Below are 24,004 nucleotides of genomic sequence, written 5' to 3' on the forward strand. Positions count from 1 at the left end.
TACAAAGCAATTCTTCACAGAATAATACAAGTATATGCCCCACACCATTTCAAGTTTGAATTACTTATGACATTTACCCTCTAGATTCAGCTAATTCTGCTTAGTCAGTGAAGCTAGCTAAAGAAGTAGCTCAAAAATACACAAATATTTCCTTCAATCAAATTTTACCAACTCTTATCAACTTATATGGGAACCTCTCCAAAACAAAGGAAATCCTACACACAAAGAGCAGATCATTACAAGTCATGCAAATGATGTTTGTTTCCTGTAAATTGACAACAGGGAAGTTGGTATTCTGAAAAAAATATTTTTCTTTGTCACTAAAGATCAAGCGAATAAAACAGCACAACGCAGAATACACTTTTAAGATCAGGCTTGGTACGTCTTAAAACTGGGATTCCTCATTTAAGTAATTTATCAATACAGATGGCAGCAAGATCACAAATGACCACAGCTGAAGTCAATACCAATCTTCATGCTGACTTTAAGGACAGTTAAATCTCATTCTTACTAAACAGGATAGGCACAAGTAATTCCATCCTTCTCTTAAATCTGTGGAGGTCATTAACATTTGCAGAAGTCAACAAGGCAAAACCCCACCCTTTCATGACTCCTGGGAAACTAAAACAAGTTCTGCCTGTGTTCAAAAACATAAGTAACGCATCCACCCTTCCACAAGTTGAAGATCTAGAACGTGCACAGTTTTGCAGTAGCAAGTACCATCTCCTTCTCTAAACCAACTTTTAATACATGCGTAACAGCATTTTGATCCCAGTAATGACTGGATAATGCGTCTCATTACCTAGGTCCTATACAAGCAGGATGCCACACAAAAGAAAAAGCTTATAAACAGAACCAAAACAATAGTTATCATACAAAAAAATATTAGAATATAAGCTTTGCTGATGTGAGTGGTGATTCAGTAATAGTGGTTTTAATGCCATTATTCATATTCCCAAGTCATCTAAACCTTCTCCTCCCCTTTGTAAGCTCGGAATATTATTTACCAATAACAAGATGGTTTCCCCGAACACTATCGTATTACTTCAGAGACTAGTAGCCTTCTTTGATGCTCATGTGTGGGCTTGCACCCCTCACAGATTAATAAGTCACATTTTCAGATCTCATTCCAACTACTCAATTTACTGTAAAAAGGTTTTATCCATACAACTCCATGACAGCATCTCTGTCACCAACATTTTTTTTAAACAGAAACAAAGAGGATTTTATTATTCAAAAAATATAATTCTGTTCAAAATATTAATCCATTTTCCTGACATTACAACCAACTTCCTACAACCTCCTCCTTACAAAACGTGCAAAAGCATCACAGTAAGGACAAAGTATCTGCAGGTCATGTAAAGCATGACTGATGAAGGTACCAAATAGAAACTGTAGAGAAAAAAATTGTCCTTGGAAGTGCAAGCACTTCTGCAGTACAATTAACTTAATTAACCAGACAACATGAATATTCATAAGGCTGTTAATGTCTCCCCCATCCAAACAGATAAATGTGATGTAATGACTTCCTAGTCAAGCATAGCTAAAATTCTGATGAAAACTGCACCAACATTTTGGTTCTTTGCCTGAAATATCACAGAAATTAACAGTTCCTCAGTAATATTTTATTTTCTGAATTAATTGGAAATCATTGATTTATTTAAATGAACCATTTAGGACCAAAAGGTTCCCAGTCATCAGATATAGATTGTCTCTTACTCTGTAACAACTGGAGAGCTTTTTTAATGTCCTTCCAGTTCTCCCTCCCCTTTCTCCCATTCCCCCTCCCCTTTCTCCCATTCCCCCTCCGTACAGTTCCTCGGCAGTAGTTCCCATAGCAACAAACTCTCTTGCTAATGGCCAGCAGTACAACTGCAGGCTTCCCCACATCTCATCCATTTCATTTGGACCAGAATGAGGCAGCGCAGTAGAGTATTTGAGTAAAAACACACTCCCCTCTGGACTTTTCTCTTCAGGAGGTAAACTGTTTCAAGAGCAGCTCCCTCTCATCAAGTTGGCTGAGACTTCAAAATGCTCTCTTAGCTACTTATCATAGAGGTTAAAACCAGATTTTAAGCCACTCAAATAATGCTATCCCGTAACACAGTTTCTGGTTTTACTCAGCTGGAGAATCCTAATAATTTGGTACAATGGATTTCTGAGGGTGAAAAAAGAGAATTAATTGACCACTGAGTTCCATCATCTTCATATACACAAGTGTCATACTTTTGTTTCCTAAACTGACTACTTCTTGGACTATCAGTAATATGGAGAAAAAATAAGCTATAGACAATTTTTAAGAACCTATTAAGGAGTTTCTCACACTACCATTCTACAAATTGTTCTCACTCTCTTTTAAACAAAGTCTACGGCATTCTGTGTAACAAGATGTACAGTATTCCTTCGGGTTTACAAATCCTTTTTGATCATGACGTATTTGTCTTAAACTGAAGAGAATAAGCACTAATAATGATGAGGCACAGTGACCTAAGCACAGTCAAGCAGCATGGAGTCAAGTGCTGGAGAGATTCCGTCTCAACACCATCAAGATATTCACAGCAACTGAACTGATAAGCGATATTCCAGCTGCTGTACTAGAATTCATTGGCTTCATGTCTTCGAGATTACTGTATCTTTTACCAATACTTTTCCAAGTTTTTTTTAACTTGTAAAAAGCTAGTGTAATCTTGCGTTTTTACAAGCAACTAGTCCCTGTCTTAATGCTGCTTTTAGAAGTGCAAAGCAAGCCAGAGCACTTAAAACCTGCTTGCTCAGTTCAGAAGCAACTTGCTCCTTTTTTTGTAAAAAACTGAAAACAATTTGCTGTTCACCTATCAACAGGAATTTTTTCCTTACTAATTAAAAACCTCCAGGAAATTACATCAAGTAGTCACATCAACATCCACACCAGAGGGTAGTGTCCATGCAGAAATACCCCCTCCTCTTTTAAAGATAAGTGATTCGTGTACCAGTCCAGAATCAACCCTGCCTGTACTAATTCTAGCTAAGCCTCCTGGCCTGGCCCAAGCTATACTCCAAGAAGGGCAAATACAAAAACTGGGAGGAGAAAGGACACCACCACCCCCCAAAAAAAACCCAACCTACCAACACACCCCACACCACAAGATGCAAGTACAAGTTAATAAAGAAGCGAGAGGATTTTTCAAGAGAGATGCATACATTTCCAGTTCTGTAAAGGAGAGAGAAAGCAGTTTGTGTGCACAGTTTTTTTTTTATATATATATATATATATATATATATATATATATATATATATATATAAAATCCACAACATGTACTCCTGGGACATCATTTAAAAATAGACTCTAAACATGAATCAAACTGAGAATCCTGCCAAGAAAACTGGAGAGAGAAGCAAAACAGCATGGCTTATGGAAATTCTAGAAAACAAAGTTTTACATTGGCATCATTTCTGGCAGCAAATAAGAGTAAAACTTGATCTTTGCATGGATCAACTGGAAATAATTTTAGCTTTCTTCTTCCTGAGCTTCTTCCTTTAGGCAAAGAGCTCATCTGTGCCATTACTATAAATTACCATAATGATTTAAAATCTAGTCATTTGTAATCAATCTAAATCACTAATTTAGGACATTTATTCAATAGCTCCCCTAAGTAACTGAAGCTTTAGCACGAAGAACTGCCTTTAGTAGCCAAAACTGTAAAACATGCCAGAGGGACTTAAAACAGATGATTGACAAAATGTAACAGTACCTCACCTGCTGGTATTACTCCAAGAGGAACCGGTGCTCTGACAGGTGTTGGTATATAATCTGTGTCTTTTCCAGCATCTATCTGGGCTTTAAGTAGTAGACCATGAGCAACTTCACTGACAGATCCGTCTCCACCAACACAAACTACCCTATTACAAAACAAAAATGCTGAACGGTTAAAATTAAACTCTTGCATAGCTGAGCCAACAAGTGGAAGGCAGCTATCACACGCCATCTGCATAATATTTCAAATAATAAAAAAAATTCTTTCAGTGAATGTTAACTAAAAGATAAAAACATCCTTACTTCTGCTTTCTTCTACCTGAGTAGGAGTAAATGTATTTAACAAGTTACAGAGTATTGCCTTATCACACATTATGCATGTGAACCGATCAGATGGAAGAGTTAAGCACACACTCAAGTGCCTCAGTGGAAAAGTTCTTTAAATCTTTCAATGCTGGTCCACACAAGCACTCCAATGTCTTTTAATTGCCCTTGTAATAACAACTCACCAAATATTGCAATAAAATTAAAAATACTTGAAAACGGCTAATTCCACACATTGTGCAGGCAGTTTAGAGATTTAGCAAGGTATGAAACCCTAGTGCCAGGAATCCTTTGCATGAAGGTACTTAATCACTGCTTCTGGAGCATGTAATTAAACTCCCACCTGCTGTGGCTAAACAGAGGAATGCATTTGTCTGTACAAGCTCTGTTACAGCAAATGTCTTTTTTTTTTTCTTTTTCTGTTTTTGTTTATTTAAGTAACTATTAAAATGATTCTCCAAATTAGTAACGTTTGAAAGGTAAATGTTTTTAAGGCAAACACATTTTAACAATAAAAATAGTAATAGTACACTCCAAGCATTTACAATATAAATGCTAGACTTACTTTAGGAGGCACTGACTTAAAATACCTTTTTTTCCCATATCTATATGAACCCAGTTGTGAAACTATGTCCAATAATTCAACCAGATAAAAATGGTAAGCTCTTTATAAGAAAATACTCATTATGTTATTGTTTAAATTAAATTATTTCAGCTCCTTTAACACTTTTCCTCAGCTCCTGTTATCATTTTCTAGCTATTTTTTAATTGCAAAATTTTTAGGAATGTTTCCTTTATCTAGCTAAACACTGCCCACATCTAAAGAAAAAAGAAGTATATAGCAAAAATTTGGAGCACATTTTCTTCCTGCTTGGAGTCAGAAGTCATCTCCTGTCTTTTGTCTCAGTTTTGGTTTAGATTGGTTTATTCCTAGTCTTAAAAGTTTCTGCCACAGCAGCAAAACCAGTTAATCTTCACAGTGTGATAAACTGTAGACCTGGAAAGACTTATGTGGATTGTCTTCTGGCTATTAAAACATTTGAAAACAGATATATTTTCTTATGATTTGAAGGGCTGTGTTTGTTGTTACTGGAAACAGATGAAGAGTCCAAGGAATAAAATAAAAATGTTGCTAACTTTATTTTTTATTAATTTTGCATTAATCATCAAGAGTTGCTGTTTTGGCTGGAAATAGAGATACCGCCAGGGACCAGGGATTCCAAAGCTAATCAGCGAGAACCTGCTATGCCTAAGGAGTAGAAAGTCTTGAGCAAACAGATCTGACTAAGACCTTGAAGGAGGCTTCCTAGAGGAAGAAACATCTGCCTAACCATCAGAGACAAGTTTCTTATCAAATATTCACTAAAGTCTGACTAACCTGGGCTACTCTAAACAATATCCATGATACCTTAGGCTCCTAATTAGAGAAGAAATACATGCATGTATATTGTGTATTTCTGCCAGTGTACAAACAAGAAAATGCAGCTGAGGTAGCAGCATCACAAATGCGCTTTCTCTATTTGTCACCAAGGCTTGGCTGCAAGGCAGGGAAAAAAACCAACACACTGCCAAGTTGGCAAAGTACCTAAGTTTCCAGTGCCGGTAAGCAAAAAAAAAAAGGTGGAGTATATGAGATACATGACATATGCCTATGATCTTGCAAAACAGAGTGGGAACTGGAGAAATCAGAGAAAAGAAATTATACATAGAAACAAACAGCTTTGACAAAGAATTAAAACATAGCAATATTGCTTACAGAAAGTGCTGAGATACGAACTCCAATTTACTACTGCAAATCATAAGCTTCAATATGCTTCACATGCTGTTTAACATGTAAGGAACCATAAATCTCTTAGAGAGAAATTCAAGATCAGAAATTTTATGTTGCTATACTGCTTACCTACTGTAATGAATAAAAGACTGTTGTGTCTCGCCCTTCATACATTTTTATTTGAATTAGCTTTCAGGCCACCTGAAATAGTCAACACTTGAAAAGCACGAGCTGAGTGAGAGCAGCAGACCAATGCATGCAGGCAGAGCCTTCAGTCCACGCCAAACTCACCGCCAGTCACTTCTGAGCTTGAGCAAGGCAGACCAGGACTACCTGAACTCTGCCATGTAGAAACAGCACAAAAACTATCTTACCTCTTACCAGCACATACAGTGCCTTCCACATCTAAAAGGAGGTACAGAAGTGCCATTTCATTTTCTAAACAAGTAACTAAGTGGCAGATATAGTATCTGACTTGAACAAAACTGGACAGGAAGCCAGGGCAAAACAGGAAAGAACTGAAGCCTGCCAAGTCACAGGCAATGCTGCTCAAGAGACAAGTAAAACTTCTCAAAACTTGATGGAAATTGTGAAAAGACATTACATCAGGTAGCTGCTAGAATTGCTAAAAGCGTAATTTTTCATCACTAAGACAACTGTTATTGTTGCAGATTTAATTTTCAATTCAAACCAGATACCATATATTTTCTGGTTTTATTTTCAATAAACCAAAACTGTCATTAAAATTTTATTTGGGAAAGACTGAGGTGGTTTTGGAGGCCTATAAGATTTCTACATCTGTGGCAAAACTTCTTAGCCTAGACAGCAGTGGGGAAGTCACAAAGGACTCCACAGGAACATAATCAAAATACACCATAAGCCTTTGAACAACTTGAAAAAGAAAATCCCAATTTCAAATATTCTCTTCCTGCTCTTAAGAAGAACTCTAAAGATAACGGAGAGGAGAGAGGTTAGTGATATTTTGTAGCTTTCTTTTTCAAAATATCATAATACAAATTCTGACCTCAGCCTATCAGTCCCCTGTAGAAAACATCCCAAGTTAGCTATTGAATATAGGATATTTTTCTGTATTTTGCTTTATTGTCTGAGTACATAGATGGAAGCCAGGCTATTTGAGCAGTTATAAAACTCATTTTTCAAACACTACAGAAATCTCATTTTTGCTCATAAACTCTGATAATAAAAGCTACTTAATTTCCACATGAGAAAAATACCCAACACTTAAACAGCTAACTTAGCAAGGACAGGCATCTTTTCACCTCAGAAATCCTAGCATCACATTGACTGAAGGGTTGTTTTCTTCCAGCTTCTTCTGTTCCTATTTCCCCTTAGTTCTGGCTACTGGAGAGAAATCTTACAGGAGAAGTACTCCAGTGACTCTACCTGAAGATCAAAGATAAATCAACTCAACTACAACTCAGAGTAGAAGGGATTTGTGCAAGAAGATACAACCCAGGCTTTTTCTTCTCTGTCTTCATATATGCTTGCCCGGACAAACTGGTTCCCCAGCTAGCATCCCGAAAGACATGTCCTAATTGGAAAGAAATTATCCTCAGGATCTGGAGTACATACATACATTTTCAGATACATTTTCTTACCTAATTCTGTGAGTTTCTAGAAGTAATAGAAATTGATTAGACTATAAAACACTATTTAAGCCTCCTTGTATGGCTCACTGTGTATTCCAATAAGAGTTGCAAGAATGCTGTAAGACTTCCACAGCACACAAAACTACTCCTATCATGGAACAGAATCATAAAATAGTTTGGGTTGGAAGGGGCCTTCAAAGGCCAGCTAGTCCAATCCAACTGCAGTGAGCAGGGACAGCTTCAAGTAGATCAGGTTGCTTAGAGCCCCGTCCAACCTGACCTTGAATGTTTCCAGGGATGGGGCATCTACCACCTCTCTGGGCAACCTGTGCCAGTGTTCCACCACCTTCACTGTCAAAAATTTCTTCCTTGTATCTAGTCTAGATCTAGCCTCTTTTAGTTTAAAACCATTACCTCCCTTGCCCTATCGCAACAGGCCCTGCTAAAAACTTTGTCCCCATTTTTCTTGTAAGCCCCCTTTAAGTACTGAAAGGCCGATACATTATTCAACCTTATTATTGAACGATTAATGTAAGAATACCAAAGACTGCAGGATTAATCCATATAGCACGGTCTTTAAAAACGATTGAACGAGCATTTTCATTCTTGACTTATGGATTATTTTTTTTTAATGGAAAAAACATTCAAGTAACTTTTAGTTAAAATGTTCTCCTTCAGAACCATTTGAATGGATGGAGTGAAATACAAGGCACTTGCACCATTCTTGCAAATACAGAGACTGAAGCTTTGCTGAAGCATATTTAAGAAAGGTTTATGTTTATTTACCATAATTTATGGTAAGAAATTAAAAACAATGGATGTAATGAAAACTGATTTTCTCAGACTTCATATATATGTGAAACAGAGTGATGAAATACCTACTAGCAAACTTTTGGATGGAATACAAATAAAAACTAATGTGGTGAGGTTTACTAACATTCATTATCACTAACCAACTTACCCATCAAATGCCTGGAGTTCACACTCCTTGAGTACTGAGAGAGCATGACCTTCATATTCAGTTACTGCAGAAAACAACATTATTAAATTATCAGATTAGATCATTTAAAAGGGTTTCTTTAATTTTTGCCCTTCTAACATAAGGAACACACAGTAATTCAGTTCAGGGTGTTTTTTTTTTAAATCATTAAATGCATTAAAAGTATGAGAAGATATGTTTTACGGTTACACTAGGTAAAAGGAAAGATACATTAAAACTCAGCTGCCATCAGACACATGGCTATTTAGTGCATTTAAATTCAGAGAATTAGAGATTATGTTTGTTGCATTAAAACACAAGTTTTAGCATTGACACAGTTGGTAAACTTCAGGAAAATGTAAGCATATCCTCAGTTAAGACAGAATAATTTCAGTATCAATCAAATTTAATTGCCTTTGTGTTAGGATATGCAAATTGCTAAATCAAAAATATGAGGAGTTAAACACAGAAGTATGAAATCAAGCCAAATACCAGTGACAACAGACTATAACACACAGAGGAAGGTGGCACAAGTACACACCAGAGTTCATAGCCTCTGGAGGAAATGAATCTGTCACTCTACATTGATGTCTCTGTGTTTGCGGATACCCTATATAGTACTGTAAATGCCACTGTAGACAGGATAAACTGGCATACTACAGATGGCACAAAGCATCATAACTACATTTAGCATTTTCTAGGCCGCTTTGCCAGAAGAGACAGCCCAGCTGCAGCCACCCATCAAAGATTTTTGCTGACTGACATGACACTTGCAGATGGATTTTTTGTGTAAGAATGTGCATCATTATATGCAAAATTACATTAATCTTTCATGCTTGTCTGTCCCTGGTGCTAGCATAGTTCAAGGCTTTTCTCCAGTGTTTCTAAACACTGTTAAAATTATTAGTCTTGGTGTCTAAAACAATCATTCCGTATCTGTACCTGTTATAACAGTATTTCTAAATTCTAAATAACTATTCAAATACTGATTACAAGAATTGAAAACACCTCTCTCTCTCCCTGTATTATACACATACACACAAGAATGTGTGCATATATAGTGAGTGTATAAGTGGTGGGTTTTTGGGGTTTTTTTAAAGAAAACAAGATCAAAATAAAAGTGATAAAATTTCTACACTTCACACTAAACAACTGCATATCAGTATATAACTTCAAAATCTCCCAACCAGTATTAGCAAAGATCTAGTGCTTGGTGCTTGGGAAATTCTTACTTAAAAACTAGACTTATTTTGATGATATCAAAGGCAGAGAATTATCATTTTGCTGTAGAAATACCTATCACTAAAACAGCTTTCAGGAATTATTTACAGAATTTACTTTCATGCAGGACCTCTTCTGGAAGATCAAAGCACAATATTTAAGCTACTGTACCCAGTTTTGCTTTTACCGATGAGAACTATTCTTTTATCATTGTCTGTAGATTGTGAAAAGATTGACCAATAAAACTGCATCATCCAAAAATGCAGAAAGGTTCAAATATCTTACCATTACCTTACTGTGAAGGAAGCTCTTCCCATGAAAACATACTGGTTGTTACCAGCTTACATGCCTTTTCAAATGAACATGATGATATTTAGAAAGTTATGAGTACAGTCTAAGTAAAATGGTATGGTAAATAAGAATTTATTTTGTAAAAGAAAACTCAGTGGTTTCTTAATATTACATATGTAACTTATGTGTATTATTATTACAAAATTAATTAACTCAAAGAACAAGGACATGAAAATAAAAGAGGAATCATGTCTACAGAGAAATCAATAAAGGGAGCAAAAACAACTGGTGTTAGGCAGATTGATTGGGACTCCATTCTCTTCGCATTTAATAGCTTAAGTTTGGAAATTACATACAAGGACTACTGTAAAGCTTAACATTTGGCATGATTCCAAGAGATTTAAAATTGGCTAAGAGAATGACAGAAGTACACAGCATCTAATTTGAACCATTTTTACAAAAAGGTAAAGAAAAAAATGAAGTTTCCAGTAGAAACTTGATAGCAACATATAGAAAACCACCCAACTAGAAAAACCTTGAAAAAATTCAACACAGACATAAAAAGACCACGTCTAAAAAGGTTTCCTGCAGGCTTGACAACATCCAGATGGACACATTAAAGTCATTCTGATACCTGGAAGAGAGATAGATGTTTGAAAATTTGGTCCTGTTCCAAGAGGGGGTGGGGGGAACCAAACCAAAAAATACCAAACAACAAAACAAAAAAAACCCACAACACAAATTTCACTAAGAGGAAGAAAGAGCTTCTTTCACAGTTTGAGAAGGATTCCGATTACGTATTTCACAAAAATATTATCACAAAAATATTACTTAATGCTTTTTTCAACCATTTGTAATTCATAATTGAGGAAGTTATCCTTTTTCAAAGATATTTTATTCCCAAGTTCTAAATTTCAGTAAGCATTAAGTTCCAAGTAACAGCATTCTGAAGGAAGGGCTCTGACAGCGTAGCTAATGTGAACAGTCACACATACTCCAAAACATTGTAACAGCCTATCTCACTTAGCCAACAAGAAACTAAGGATTCAGTCCCTACAATCAGAAAAAGCAACATATAATTAGTTCAACCCTTCAAAACATGGGACACTTCCATATGACACACACAAATACTGGCACTCATGTCACAGACATGTCAATAGGATTAAAACTGCTAACAATAACAACAGATTAACTGGTGTTAACATTAATATTATTTTCCCTCCAGTGTTATTTGCTGTACCGTAAGTTTAAACCAATGCTATTTGTCCAATTCTCAGTCTCTTTTCCTTTGTGATTCTCCCTAAAAATGGGGGGACAGGACACACCTATTCTTTTTGCCTAACATCCAGCTTGTAATTGTGCACAAACAGAAGGGTCAAAACTAGGAAAAGAAGAGAGACAAGCTAGGAGTCTAGTGGGATTAACTCTATTTTTCCTCAGTATGTGTAAGATTTTGCAAGATTCTAATATATTTCTGAAGTACTACCTCCAGTTATCACTATTTGCAAGTGCTTCTAGGTATCCTAAATATGGAGCGAGCTTTTGTTGAACTGGATTTTTAGAAGAGTCACTGTTCTCCTAACAGCCATATCCCAGTTGCAGCACTCAAGATTGACAAACTGTTAAAAGACTGTATAAAGACCAGTTAAGGTACTGTTTCAGTTTAAATTTGTTAATTCCCACTTTCTACCACACTGAGCACTTCAGAGATCTGTTTACTTCCATGCAACAAAAATAACCCAAAAAACCCAAGAAAACATAATCCACCCTTTAAGACCTGTGGTTACTTTAGCTAAAATTAATACATCTGTAGTGTGCAAAGTAATTTGGCTATAAAAGAAAACCCTACTAAATTTAAAGATAATTGATGAAAGTAAATGCTACTTCAGAACTCACATGCGTACATACATGCCTTTTGACTGCTGTATATGCTTAAGAAGAAGAGAATACCTCTACTACAAACCTCTTTTTAAAAAAACGTTTATTCCAACAGAAGTTACAAAGAAAAATAAGCTCTGGCAAGCTTGATCGTGTAGGAACCAAACCCACAAAACAACAGCAACAGCCAACTACCAGAACATAAAATTGGATGAGAACAGCTCTGTCTTTCAGCACTCTGCTGTCAAAGTGCTGGGTGGTTTGATTTTTTTTTTAGTAACCTGCATACACCTGTATTGTGTATGCACTGGCAGTCACTTCAGCGATTCAAATTTGCTTTAAGATTTTAGTGTACAATGAATTTTAAGCTTTAAATACGTGTATGTGAAAAGACTAAAAGTAAACTATCTTCAGTGTAAAAACTGTACAAAAGCCTTCAACATTTAGTACCTAATAGACCTTTGTACACCACTATGTAAAGAAACACTGGTCATATTTCATAAAAGCAGTAACAGCAAGATGCACACTCCAACTTCACAAAATCCAAAACAATTATGGGAGGAAAAATTCTGTTCAATGTACTTGAACTTGTACACTTAGTTTTACTAGAAGACGGTACCAGTGGACAGGACTTTCACTCAGCATGCTCCCCCCACCTTTTTTTTAATGCAGCGTTCTTAATTATTTATTTCTGTACGAGCATTTAAAACTGTGATGTAGTTTTCTCATTTTGCCTGTAGGAGGAGTGTTAGGCAGCTAATAAGCACAACTGTATTTGGGCATTGACAAAATAACCTTATTTTAAGGATAAGCCATTAAACATTTATCTGATTAAAAACAGAATTTTCTTTTCAAAATTTAAAATAAAAAAAATTTAGGTTTTATTCAATTAGGAAAAATCTTTTTTAAACTACTAGCGCTTATAATCATAAATTATATTAAATTCTATGAATTAATCTATAAAACTATTGGCTTATTAGTTCAATGTTAGGATTCCAGATGACATTGCATATCTAAAAATTTAATCATATAGAGGTTAATGATAATGATGCCTTTAACAGAGTTTAACAAACAAGGTTAAGTTCACAGTAAAGATGAAAGAAGGACTAACCAGTAACAAGGAGAAAAAGTAATTTTCCTTAAATAGTTGCTTAAAATAAAGTAAAAAGTAATTTAACAATATGACAGTCAGTCATCTCTAGTTTGCATGACAAAAAATCCTATTTTTAAAAAATTGTCACCAAACAAGGCTATGTTCAATATCTAAGGAGACAGCATTATTAATCTGTTTACACTATCATCCATGCCTTGCGGGCAAAAAATATGTCTGTGAGAATCAGAACTTACATAAAGCTGCTGGCATTTCCTTGTCAATAAAAGGAAGTTAAGAAATTACCACTACATAATTGTAACACAAAATTAATTTTTTCACAAATTCTCATGCATCTTCAGTTTTAAATGGATTTTACTTAAATTTGGGGCTAAATAATTTAAAAATATGTAGGTAATAAAATTAGCAAGATAAATCTCATATACTATTATATCCTCATGCCTAATTCAGATTTGCTCAGAACGACTTGTGGCCTGCAACCTGAACTGGTCATGACTTCACAAGAAGTTTAAGGGACAACTGTAGGAGGAGCCCTCTGTCTTATAATTTGTTTAAGATGGAGCTGATTATTTTGCAAAGCAATTTCAACAGACATAGGAAAAAAACTTTTTGGTGTTAACATGTCTTGCACCAGAGTTTACGCTTCACATGGATATGAAATGTGTAACCAAAAACCAGCAGTATATTAAAGGGAATTTTAATACTATGGATATAAAACTATTTGGAACAGGAAATACTAGTATCATTTCTCTGTAAACCTGGGTGGTTTTGGGGACCAAATTTGATGCAGCATAAGTTTCAGTCTCTTCACAGAAGGGGGCAGAAGTAATGATCAGATCATTAATGTTTTACTGCTTTAAGAAAAATTATCTTTCCCCTGTTCACTTTCTTATAAAAAGTCAATCAAATGAAACAGCCAAAGGGCAAATTTATGACATAAAGCAGAACTCCGGCAGAATTTAGAGCCTTAAATCCAAATCTGCTATTGGGAACCCACTGTTGAGCAGAAGGCAGCATCACTATAACATTAAAATTGTACCTTCACGTTCTCTAGACACAGAGTTGTGCCTTGTGAGAACTGCCATTGCCATCACAGAACTTAATCACTTAGGCTTCCATGTCATCCCTGAAACTGAGTCAGAATCCAGAAATAATGTGTCCTTCGGATACGCCTCTCATGATGTCAGGGCAATAGGTGTTCTCAGAAGAGAAGTAACATTTAAGGACATGAGTTTGTCATAATGCAGGAACAACTCTTAGTACACATATACAAGACTGTCAGATATTAAATGCTTGTTTCTTTTTATACAATGCTTGCTTTAAAATCATGAAAAATACATTACTACTATTGATAGCTATGGGGGGAAACTATCAAATCATAACAGAATTACCAAAATATTTTTTGATGAAATAAAGATATATTCGATTGTATTACCTACAGATCCAAATGCACTACTTGCAGGCAATACCAGCAAGGATTAGCAGTAAATTCAAATTGTCTTGCATGCTTAAGTACTAGTTTCACAAAGGATTAAACAATGCTTTTGAAGCAACTTACCTGTGACATCAGTTTTGATGTCAGCAAGTTTAAAAAGAGGTGCAACTTTTTCATAATAAACATGAGTGGCTTCTCTTTTGTGGCTGCTTGGATTAACAAACACTTTTAAGGATTTTGGTCTACCCTGAAAACCTATAAAGAAAGCACAAAGCATGTTAGATTACACATAGCCCAGCTACTTCTGCAGCTTAAATGAATTTTTAATATTAGAACCATTACAGTACTTTAACAGGATAAGTAAATTAAGAGTCTACAAAGGTCAGTTTCTTCTTTGATATGTGCTACTTATCTTAAAACCACAGTACTAATTACTTTTGTGTGTACAGCTAATAAACAGTAGAAATTAACCATATACTAACCAAAACTATGTAGGAGCAAGGAAAAAAAAAAGTGTATTTCATACCCTAGTTAAACCCTGATACAGGAGCAGGGTGAATGGGGAGAATTTACAAGGTAGGGCAACAAAAAAAACTACCAAAACATGTCCTTTTTGGAATTTAATATGAAACACTCCCAGTAGGCATACGACAATAATACCCAACAAAACTGATACACAGTCCAATACTTCTGTTTTCTGAGATTGCAAATCAAACAGTGCAAAGGAAATTCCCTCATCTCAAAGGAGGTCAGAAGAAATACAAAGAAATAGAACACCTGGTAATACCACTCAGAAATCTAAGAATTATTGTCCATTTTATTTTTTTTTAAAGTTACATTTAGGTCTTCGAAGTAATGAACTCTGAGCAAACAATACTGAGAAATACTGCTATGCAAACACTGCCATGTCTTGCACATTGACCCTGTGAAGTAATTCTATTATTTGGAATATGCTTTTTTGTTGAATAGTAAATAATTCCTACAAAAACAATAAGATAACTTTTCAAGTTCTCTTTTCTAGAATTCCTACAATTGCCATGATTCAGTGAGGTTAGTTTGCTACCAAAAGCAAGTGGTGGCATGCAATACTGCTGTATCTTTGATAGTTATTTAAACTATAGGATTTGAAAAATTTTGCATTCAATCAACTCATTTATAAATTCTAAATTTTCTTTTAGTATCAGGTTAGGCTATCACTTTCTTAATCAAATGAAAGGAGATCTGGCAAGTATGCTGCTTTCAGCATTCAAGAAAAAAATTAGTAGTAGGCCACAAATCCAAAAGGAACTAAGAGTGAAAACACATTTCCTGCCCTATGTAGAATATTACTTCAATTTTTACAGCCATGTGTACCTTCGGAGTCCTGAAGCTGTTCCCCACTTAGTCTACCTCAAAAACTGAACAGAAACAATTCCTCAGAGAAATTATAGCTAACCACTATTTCAGCATCAAAGGGGAAACTATTCCTTAAGATCAAAACACAACAATTATAAAAGTCTCACAGATTATTTTTTCACTTTAACACATCAAAGAATCTGGAAATGAAAATAGCACTTCATCCAGCTTGTGTTAGTAAATCTTAGAAGATTTCTTAAAGATACTGAAAGAAATTAGTGGATCAGTTTGCTACTATAACCTGAAAGCATAAATAAAAAAAACAAGATTTCTAATTATATTTATGACAAAATGTTCCACACAGTGCCATGTCATTGCACGGCAAATTAATCTTGATGAATCCTTAATGCCTGATGAATCCTGAATGCCTTCAGTAATAAGCCTTAGTACCTATATTAAAAATTATCTCCTTTTTGAAGGAGATAAAAAGAAAATAGGGAACTTGGTGAGGACAGCGGATGTGCTGGAGGGCAGGGCTGCCATTCACAAGGACCTTGATAGCTACAAGAAAAGTCTTAACAAAAGCCGCAAGATGTTCAATGAAGACAAACAGGAAGGCCAGCACCTGGCCCGGCAAAACCCTAACAGTGCAGGCTGGGGATTACCAACTACACAGCACCTCTTTAGAGAGCACGCTGAAGCGCCTGATGGACAAGGAGTTGAACGTGAGTAAACGGTGTGCCATTGATGCCATGAAGGCCAACTGCTTACTGGGTGGCATTAACAAGACGACATCCAGCAGTTCAAAGGATGTGGTTATGCCCTTGTATTCAAAGTGGTTTGAGCCTGAATCTCAAAAACTTGAGATTCACCCACTTTTAGGTCCCCAGCACAAGACTGATCGAGTGAGCCCGACAGAGAACTGTGACTTCAGCAAGGGGCCTGGAATAAGCCACATAGAAGAGGCAGAGGTAGCAGGCTTTGCATAGCCTTGAGACCAGACTATCTACCTAAATGCTGTCCTTACTATCTACAGTGGGACTAACAAAGACTACCAAGACAGACTTCTTGCAGGTGCAAGGACAAAAAGAAAATGGACACAAGTTGCAGCAGGTTATATTCCAATCTGAAATAAGGAAAACACTCTTCACAATGAGGGTGATTAAGCTATGGATCACATTGCTCAGAGAGGCTGTGGAATGTCCTTTCTTAGAGATTTTAAAAACTTATCTGGACATGGCTCTTAGCAGCTTGATCTTGTTTAGAAGTTCACCTGCTCCAAGTAGGATGATGGAATAGATAATCTCCAGAGGTCCATTCCAACCTAAATTATTCTTGGTTCTCTGGCAACAGAAACAAGCACTGCAGGTATGTAGTGTAGCATAGTATCTAATCATATTCAAGACAATTACTGGAAATCTGCTAGGGAATTACTGCAGTCTTCTAGAAGTTATAAAAATATTAAGACCAAAAAAATAGTTTCTGTGGCTTGTTATTTTGCCGGAAGTACCAATAAAAATTAAATGCAAAACTATAAGAATAAGGACTCCTGATTTAATATAGATTTAGCCACATTCATTAATGTGCTGTCATGCTTATCTTCTCTACAGGAACTCCTACCTGTGATCAGCTAGCCCTAAATACTCAGCCCCCACCAATACCCAGAGCCAGAAAACTGTAAAAACTGACTACAGTGTCTTTAATTTGTAAGTAAAGTATATCTTTAAACATAACATACATGTACACACACACTTATAATACACAAAGCAGGAGGAAAAAGAAGGAGAGTACAGAGTTTGTAGAAGTAGAAAAAGGTGATGAAGTGTCATAAATTCTGTTACCCAGACAGTGTAAGTTACAATGCATTTTTTCTGTTACTGTTAAACCACCATTAGGAGAAAGCTGTAGGGAAAGAAGCAAACATCAATATCTCACTTAAATTTTTATACATAAAACTCAAAACCAGTTTAGTCCCAGGTGGCAATAAAAAGTTTTAAAACAAAACATAAGCAAGCAAAGGAATACAGACTTTTCAATTGGTGGGGAAAAAAGTTCTTAGATATATAAGGAAAGTTAATTGAATTTTTGTACCTTTTTTTTTAACAAAAAATCCATTAATTAAATTATTCTCAAACAGGAACTCTATTTATGATTATATATATTAGGCTATCATTGAAAAGTAGATCAGAGTTAATACATAAATCCTAGTGAGATTTTTCAAGAACCAAACGAATTCACGGGATAAAAGTGTTATTCTCTTTATGACTACTTGAATATCAATTTACTTTTTTAGAAAGGTAAACTGTTTTATTTATAGAAATAGGTATCACAAACAAGGCATGTGAGCAGAGATACTGTACACTACTGCTGTGGTTTCGTTTGTGCCAAATAATTGCCAACTGACATGAATGGATGATCATGACAAAAATTATTATTTCTCATTCCCAGCATGCACTTGACATGTTATAATCCATCAAAAAACTGAGTTTAATGAAAGAATATCTATTGGATATCCAATAACAGTCAAAGATGAAACTATCACACAATTATATAGTGCAACTTCTTTAGAAAATTTTTAAAATAATAATAGTCTTTTAATTTTCTTTAAAAAACATCTATATGAATCAATCAATCTCATTTACTGCAGTCTGCAACTGATTTCAGTCTGTCAACCTTTTGGTGCTCTCCTAACTGGTATTCTGTTATTGTTTTCTGTGGCTGCTCCATTTGAAATGAACCAGCAGCCTAAAGCAGGAAGGCCAACTGTTCCTCTCGTACTAACAAATGTGCTAATATGCACTAGTTTAAACTTGATCTATCAAGTGAATCAGTGAACCATGAAGGGTGGTGGGTCAATCAGGGTGTTCAGAAAACAAAGGCTCATAGGGCAGCAGAGACGCTATGCTCAGACATACATCTGTGCTGCTTTCAGTTCTTAGCTTTATGAAAATAGGTTTATGTTACAGAAGTTAAGAGCCTGGAATCATGTCATTATTGCATACATTTATAAATACTTTATACAACAGTAAGAATATTATACATGAGGAAAACTAATAACATGAGACAGATTTCTTAATGTAGCTATGGAGACACCACTGTTAATATTAACTAACCAAAGTTAATGTTTAACATTAATGGTTTAATTAAAACTTCATGCATGAAGTTTCAGACATTCATATCAAATCCCAGTGTGAGAGATACTACAGAACAGCAGATAAAAATAAAATGCATTTCATGCATTTTTTTGCTACTTCATAATTTATTCTTAACCATATTTGCTGCCTTCTGTTAGTTTACAGAGTTTTTAAGTAAAACTTTTTCAAAACAACTGTTAGTAAGTCTTATCCCGCTAAAAAAAACCCCAAAAAAATAGATAAACATTGATAATCATGCATTTTCTGTCATTTCTTGGCCTGTCTTAACCCTTTAAGAAACATTGGGCATTTGCATGGACAGACAATTTTAAATTAAACAGTGAATTCCACTGACACAGTATGTCCACTGTACATGCCCGTAAGTCCAATATAAAAAGATGCAATGTATAAATGGAAATCGCCGAGAGTCAGGTGTACAACAGGTCTGATGTGAAACCAACAGCATACTAGAATTTGTCTAAGCTGCCATTTGGGGCTTCCCAAGAGCCAGCCCAGAACCAAGGCTCCATAGGTGCATGCCTTAAGGTGGCAGTGGTTATTTTACATCAGTTTAACAAATACGCAATATACAGAAGATCACAGTTTTCCTGAAGATCATACCATTGAGCAAACTCTTCATACCTAGCTGGCATGCATCTGAAGAGCAGCAACATTATGCAGAAAATAAGAACTTATTTAAAAGTGGGAAGATGGTAGTACATGTGTTTTGTTACCCGTCTCACACAGACAAAAATAGGAGCCACTGTAATTAAATTCTAAACAACTATATTATATCTGTGTGCTCACTTATATGATGACAGGCTTCATAAAAAATTATAGCTTGCTTAGACTTTAAATTGAAGTAGCCTGAACACAAATTCAAAGCAAGAGAGGATACTCGCTATGAAGACAGTAAAAATGAACAGGAAAAAGCCATGCAAGAAACATTTGTGTCAGACATAAAATGCACAGTAAAAGGGAAACTGTGTACATGGTATTTTAGAAAAAAAAATTAAATATTCACTAGAACAAATCTCCAAATAAAACTCTAGCTTGTATCAACACTGGTAAACCTGCTATTGTTGTTCCTTAATTAATGTAAATGCATAAAAATCCAAAAACCCGTCAAAGAGTATGGTAAAGAAATAAAAACTGCATTTATTTTCAGAGGAGACACACCTTTTAGTAATATTTAGCCATTTTGACAAGTGAATATTTGGCTGTTTACTGACAGCCATACCCAAACATTTATACACTCTGCTTTGGTAAATCACCTGCTTTTAATTTGCTCCAGCCTAGAAGGAATAAAAAAAATAATCTTCAAGTAAATAATGCAGCAGTTAATGAAAATCTACTTTGTGATCAAGATAGATTAGAAAAAAGACATGCACTTAAATTTTTACTATTTTAGAAGGATGAAATTTTAATGTTATCCTGCAGTTCATAAGGAAACCAAAAAGGAGCCAATTTGAGTTCATTAACAAAGATGTCACCGGCACTATTACGAAAACAACCTGTGGCAAAAACTATGAAAATTCATCACTGTTTCAAGCAGACGTTTATCAATGTGCTCTTTGAGAGGAATCAACAGAACTTACCCGCATTTTATACGTTTAGTCCAGCCTTGAATCCCACTGGGGACTTTCTACCAAAGTCTGGTACATTTTAAATCAGAAGACTGTTTTCTGAATTATACCATTACTGTTTGAATTACTGATAATGTGTCCCTGCCACACTGAGTGCAGAAATGCTGCTGCTTTTTTTCTGATTTTCTGGATAGAAAGGCAGTTTGAATATCTACTCAGACTTCAAAATGTAACAGTGTGAAAACTACTTTTATTGTAATTACAGACTTAAAACAGTATACACATTAGTAAATTATATTTTGGGGGTTGTGTTTGGTTATTTTTTCCCCTCCAAGTCCTGATTATTCCTGAAGTAAAAGGAAAGGAGAAAAATGTACTGATTAGAGATCCACACTAGGTTTGAGCTTCTGGAGAAAGACTGAAGATGAAGGAAGAACTAGAAACAGCAACATTGCACAGAATGCTTTTTTCAGGTAGGTGGCTTCCAATTACAAAGCCATAAAACAGAGACTGCACCTCAAAGTCAAGGCAACCTGAGCAAGTGACACTGCAGCTTTTTTTCTGTGAACATATGGTATCACTGCTCCTGATGGATGGAGGGTAATCTGGGAACAAAACAAGACATTTGCTCCTTATGCAAATGTCCTTGCCTTTATGGGTAGCTGGAGATCTGCAAGAATCTTGGCACTTCTGCAGATTTAGATATTTTGTGATAAAGTCTTTCAGAAAAGGGCAAGGGAAGGCACTTTTTAATACACATTTTTATTTGGAAAATCCAAAGCATGTTGTAAGCAAACAATATAAGAATGCACCATGAATAACTCATGTTATTTTACTTTCTCTAATATCTGTTTTTGACAGAATCACTTTACTAGAAGTACACTATAAATCACTATGGAAAGTGTTGTTAAAAACACTACAGACATGTAAGATTTGAATTCTGTAATCTGGCTCAGTATTAACAATTCAGCTGGAGTTTTAATAGTCTATTACAGGATGGATTGTCTCTCTTCTGTAATAAACAAACTCACTTCCTACAGTCTGTAAACAGACACACATTTTGGAGCTAATTCAGAGAGTTTGGTTTGTGGGCTTTTTTTTTTGTTGTTTTTCTAAATCACAAGTGTGCTATATTCTGTGTCTTTCCAATACTGATGGTATTTAACGACAGTGAAAGGCTTTGGTTTGTTGAAATTTTTTTCCCTAAATGGTGAATATTTTTTTCTTAAATTTGATAGATTCCATTAAAAAAAATTCACCTATCATGGGTTAAACAAAGCGCCCTGAAACTGGCATTAGCCCAGGCAAACACAGAAAGATATTTTTAAAATAAAGAATTGCCTCTCATCACTAGCTAGTGTCAATACATTTTGTATCAAATTATACACTAAGAGTCCTAAAGAACCTTAAAAGCACTTCCACCTGTGAATTTGTGAAGAGAGGAAAGCCTCTCCCATCAGTCTCTTAAGGAATCTGCAGGTCTCAAGTGGGAGCTCCTAAACAGTCACTGGGAAATCCCTGAAGAGTTCCCAGGATTGCAACAACTGTAGTACCATCAGATCTGCTGCAATTCTAAATAAAAATATCAGTAATATATTTTATTTCTTTAAGAAACAGATTTCCCAGAAAAATCTTCAGTCAGAATACAGTAAGCTACTTATTTTCAGTAGCGTCTAAAACACTTGCAAAAAGTAGCATCAATTTAATTTTTACAGATGCATTAGTCAATACTGTCACTTTCCTAAATTTTACACTTCACCACGTAAAACTTTAGTAGTAAACAAAATTTTCCAACAATAATATTCATATCTTTGTGCCTTAATTTCCACAGGCAAAATGTTTTTCTATGTTTCACTCACTTATGTACTGCCAGTCGAAACAAGTCTGAAATAATAATGACATCAGCCCAAATTAAGTGCTTACCATTCAAAATTTCCTTCAGATGTCTAAACCATGAACGACAATGATCTTCGCTTAAGTTATTTAAATGGATAGCACAGTCTGTTAGTTTATTTTCTTCTTTATTCAAGCATTTAAAAATTGTGATACCCAACAAAGTACCACCATTTTTCTGTCCTACAAAACGACGACGTTTCAGTTTTACTGAAAAGACATCTTTCATGTCAATAATCTCTTCTTGAGCCTGTAAAACCATACTGGAATCACCTGTAGGGGGGGAAGAAAAAAAAAAAAAGAAGTGTTATCAACATGATTAGGAGCAATATCTAAAGAAATATTGTAATGGCTTTATCTCTAGCGCCACTTGTTGCATCTGCCCATGCATATACTGAAATTTATTGCATATCATTTGCCTCAATCACTGGTCTTCTATTTTACCAACTTCCTGTTATTTAGGTTAGGTATCCAGCTATACAAATAGCAGGATTTCAAAGAGGCTATTTAATCCCTTTTCTGATATTTAAAAAAAAAAAAAAAAAAATTGCAGGCTCCAAGAACAGTGACAATTTCTCTGTGTGTTTGCACTCAAAAAACAAATTCTTCACTGTATTCTCCTAAATCATAGCTCTCACAAACCAGAAAGTGTGCTATGACCCAAACTGACTAAAGGCCAAAGTTACTTTTTCATTTGATATAACTGCTGCCTTTGGGGTTTAGACTAGCGACATATCCAGAAATAGTTAAGCAAAAATAGAAAAATAAACCAAAAGTATGTCGCCCATCTTATCTTTCATTTTCAAGTTATGGATTTACTTAAAAGACAAGTAAAAAAGAAACAGTTTCAAAAGTTCTTGTGACAGTTCAAGACCCTCACCCCAGGGGAGATTTGTGTTAGGCTGGAACACCAAGTGAAGGTTTTCTTACCTCGGGGCTATTATATGCAAGGACCCTGTGGCTGCAGACACTATCACTTCAGTGACTCTAGTTCCAACAGCCTTTTGGAGATATATCAACTTAACCACTGTGGTACAGGCTTCTCCTTTTTCTGCTCTCTTGAGCTGTAAAACACCCGATTCCTCAAAACCAAAGTCAAATAGACAGTCTGAAGGAAAAATGTCACCGCTAAATGACGCTATAGGTGTCAGATACTCTGGACATGAACATAAAAGTTTCCCTGCTTGCTTTGTAATTACAGCAGATCCAATACACTAGACCAATACAGGTCCCTTTGCAGCCCAAGGGAAGAAAAGCTTGAAACCAGAAACCTTTTCCAAATCTTGCAACAGTGGTTTCTCAATAGCAAAAGCCATTCCAGACTCTGTTTGATGAATGTTTGCTGCATGCTGTACTGAAGTGCCAGGGAGAAGCTGCAAAAGTCTATTTTACCTGTCTTCATGAAGAAGATGGACACTACTGCAGGTGTGAGACTGCAAAATCAAGTATCACCTATTTCATTACACCACATGAAGCTGAGGGCTTCAGAAAGTCATTGTTTTTCTGAGCAGGAAAAAGAGGTCTGTGTCAATTCTTGAAACAGTTTGATGCTGGCTTTTTCGACATCATTCCTTGAACCAGACTATGCAGTGATCGTCCTTCTATCCAGAAATCCTGGAGGATTGCAACTCAGCCATGCTAATGCAGCTAAAACTCAGGTCAGTATTACTTCTCCCAGCAACTCTCAACCAACCCATTTTGG

At 35.6% G+C, this 24,004-nt stretch overlaps 1 protein-coding gene across 1 annotated transcript in view; it reads right to left on the reverse strand.

Annotated features, from left to right (window-relative positions):
* The window catches only part of CERKL (CERK like autophagy regulator), a gene marked incomplete at both ends in the record, with an annotated part of 58,080 nt that overhangs the window by 10,164 nt on the left and 23,912 nt on the right, over positions 1-24,004 (reverse strand). The window contains 4 exons of the mRNA XM_082001278.1: positions 3,738-3,880; positions 8,401-8,464; positions 14,478-14,609; positions 22,333-22,575. Coding sequence (XP_081857404.1) covers positions 3,738-3,880; positions 8,401-8,464; positions 14,478-14,609; positions 22,333-22,575 — 582 coding nt within the window. The remainder of the gene's footprint in view (positions 1-3,737; positions 3,881-8,400; positions 8,465-14,477; positions 14,610-22,332; positions 22,576-24,004) is intronic.

Source organism: Phaethon aethereus (genome assembly GCF_964289735.1).
Source record: "Phaethon aethereus genome assembly, chromosome: 6".
NCBI lineage: Eukaryota > Metazoa > Chordata > Aves > Phaethontiformes > Phaethontidae > Phaethon > Phaethon aethereus.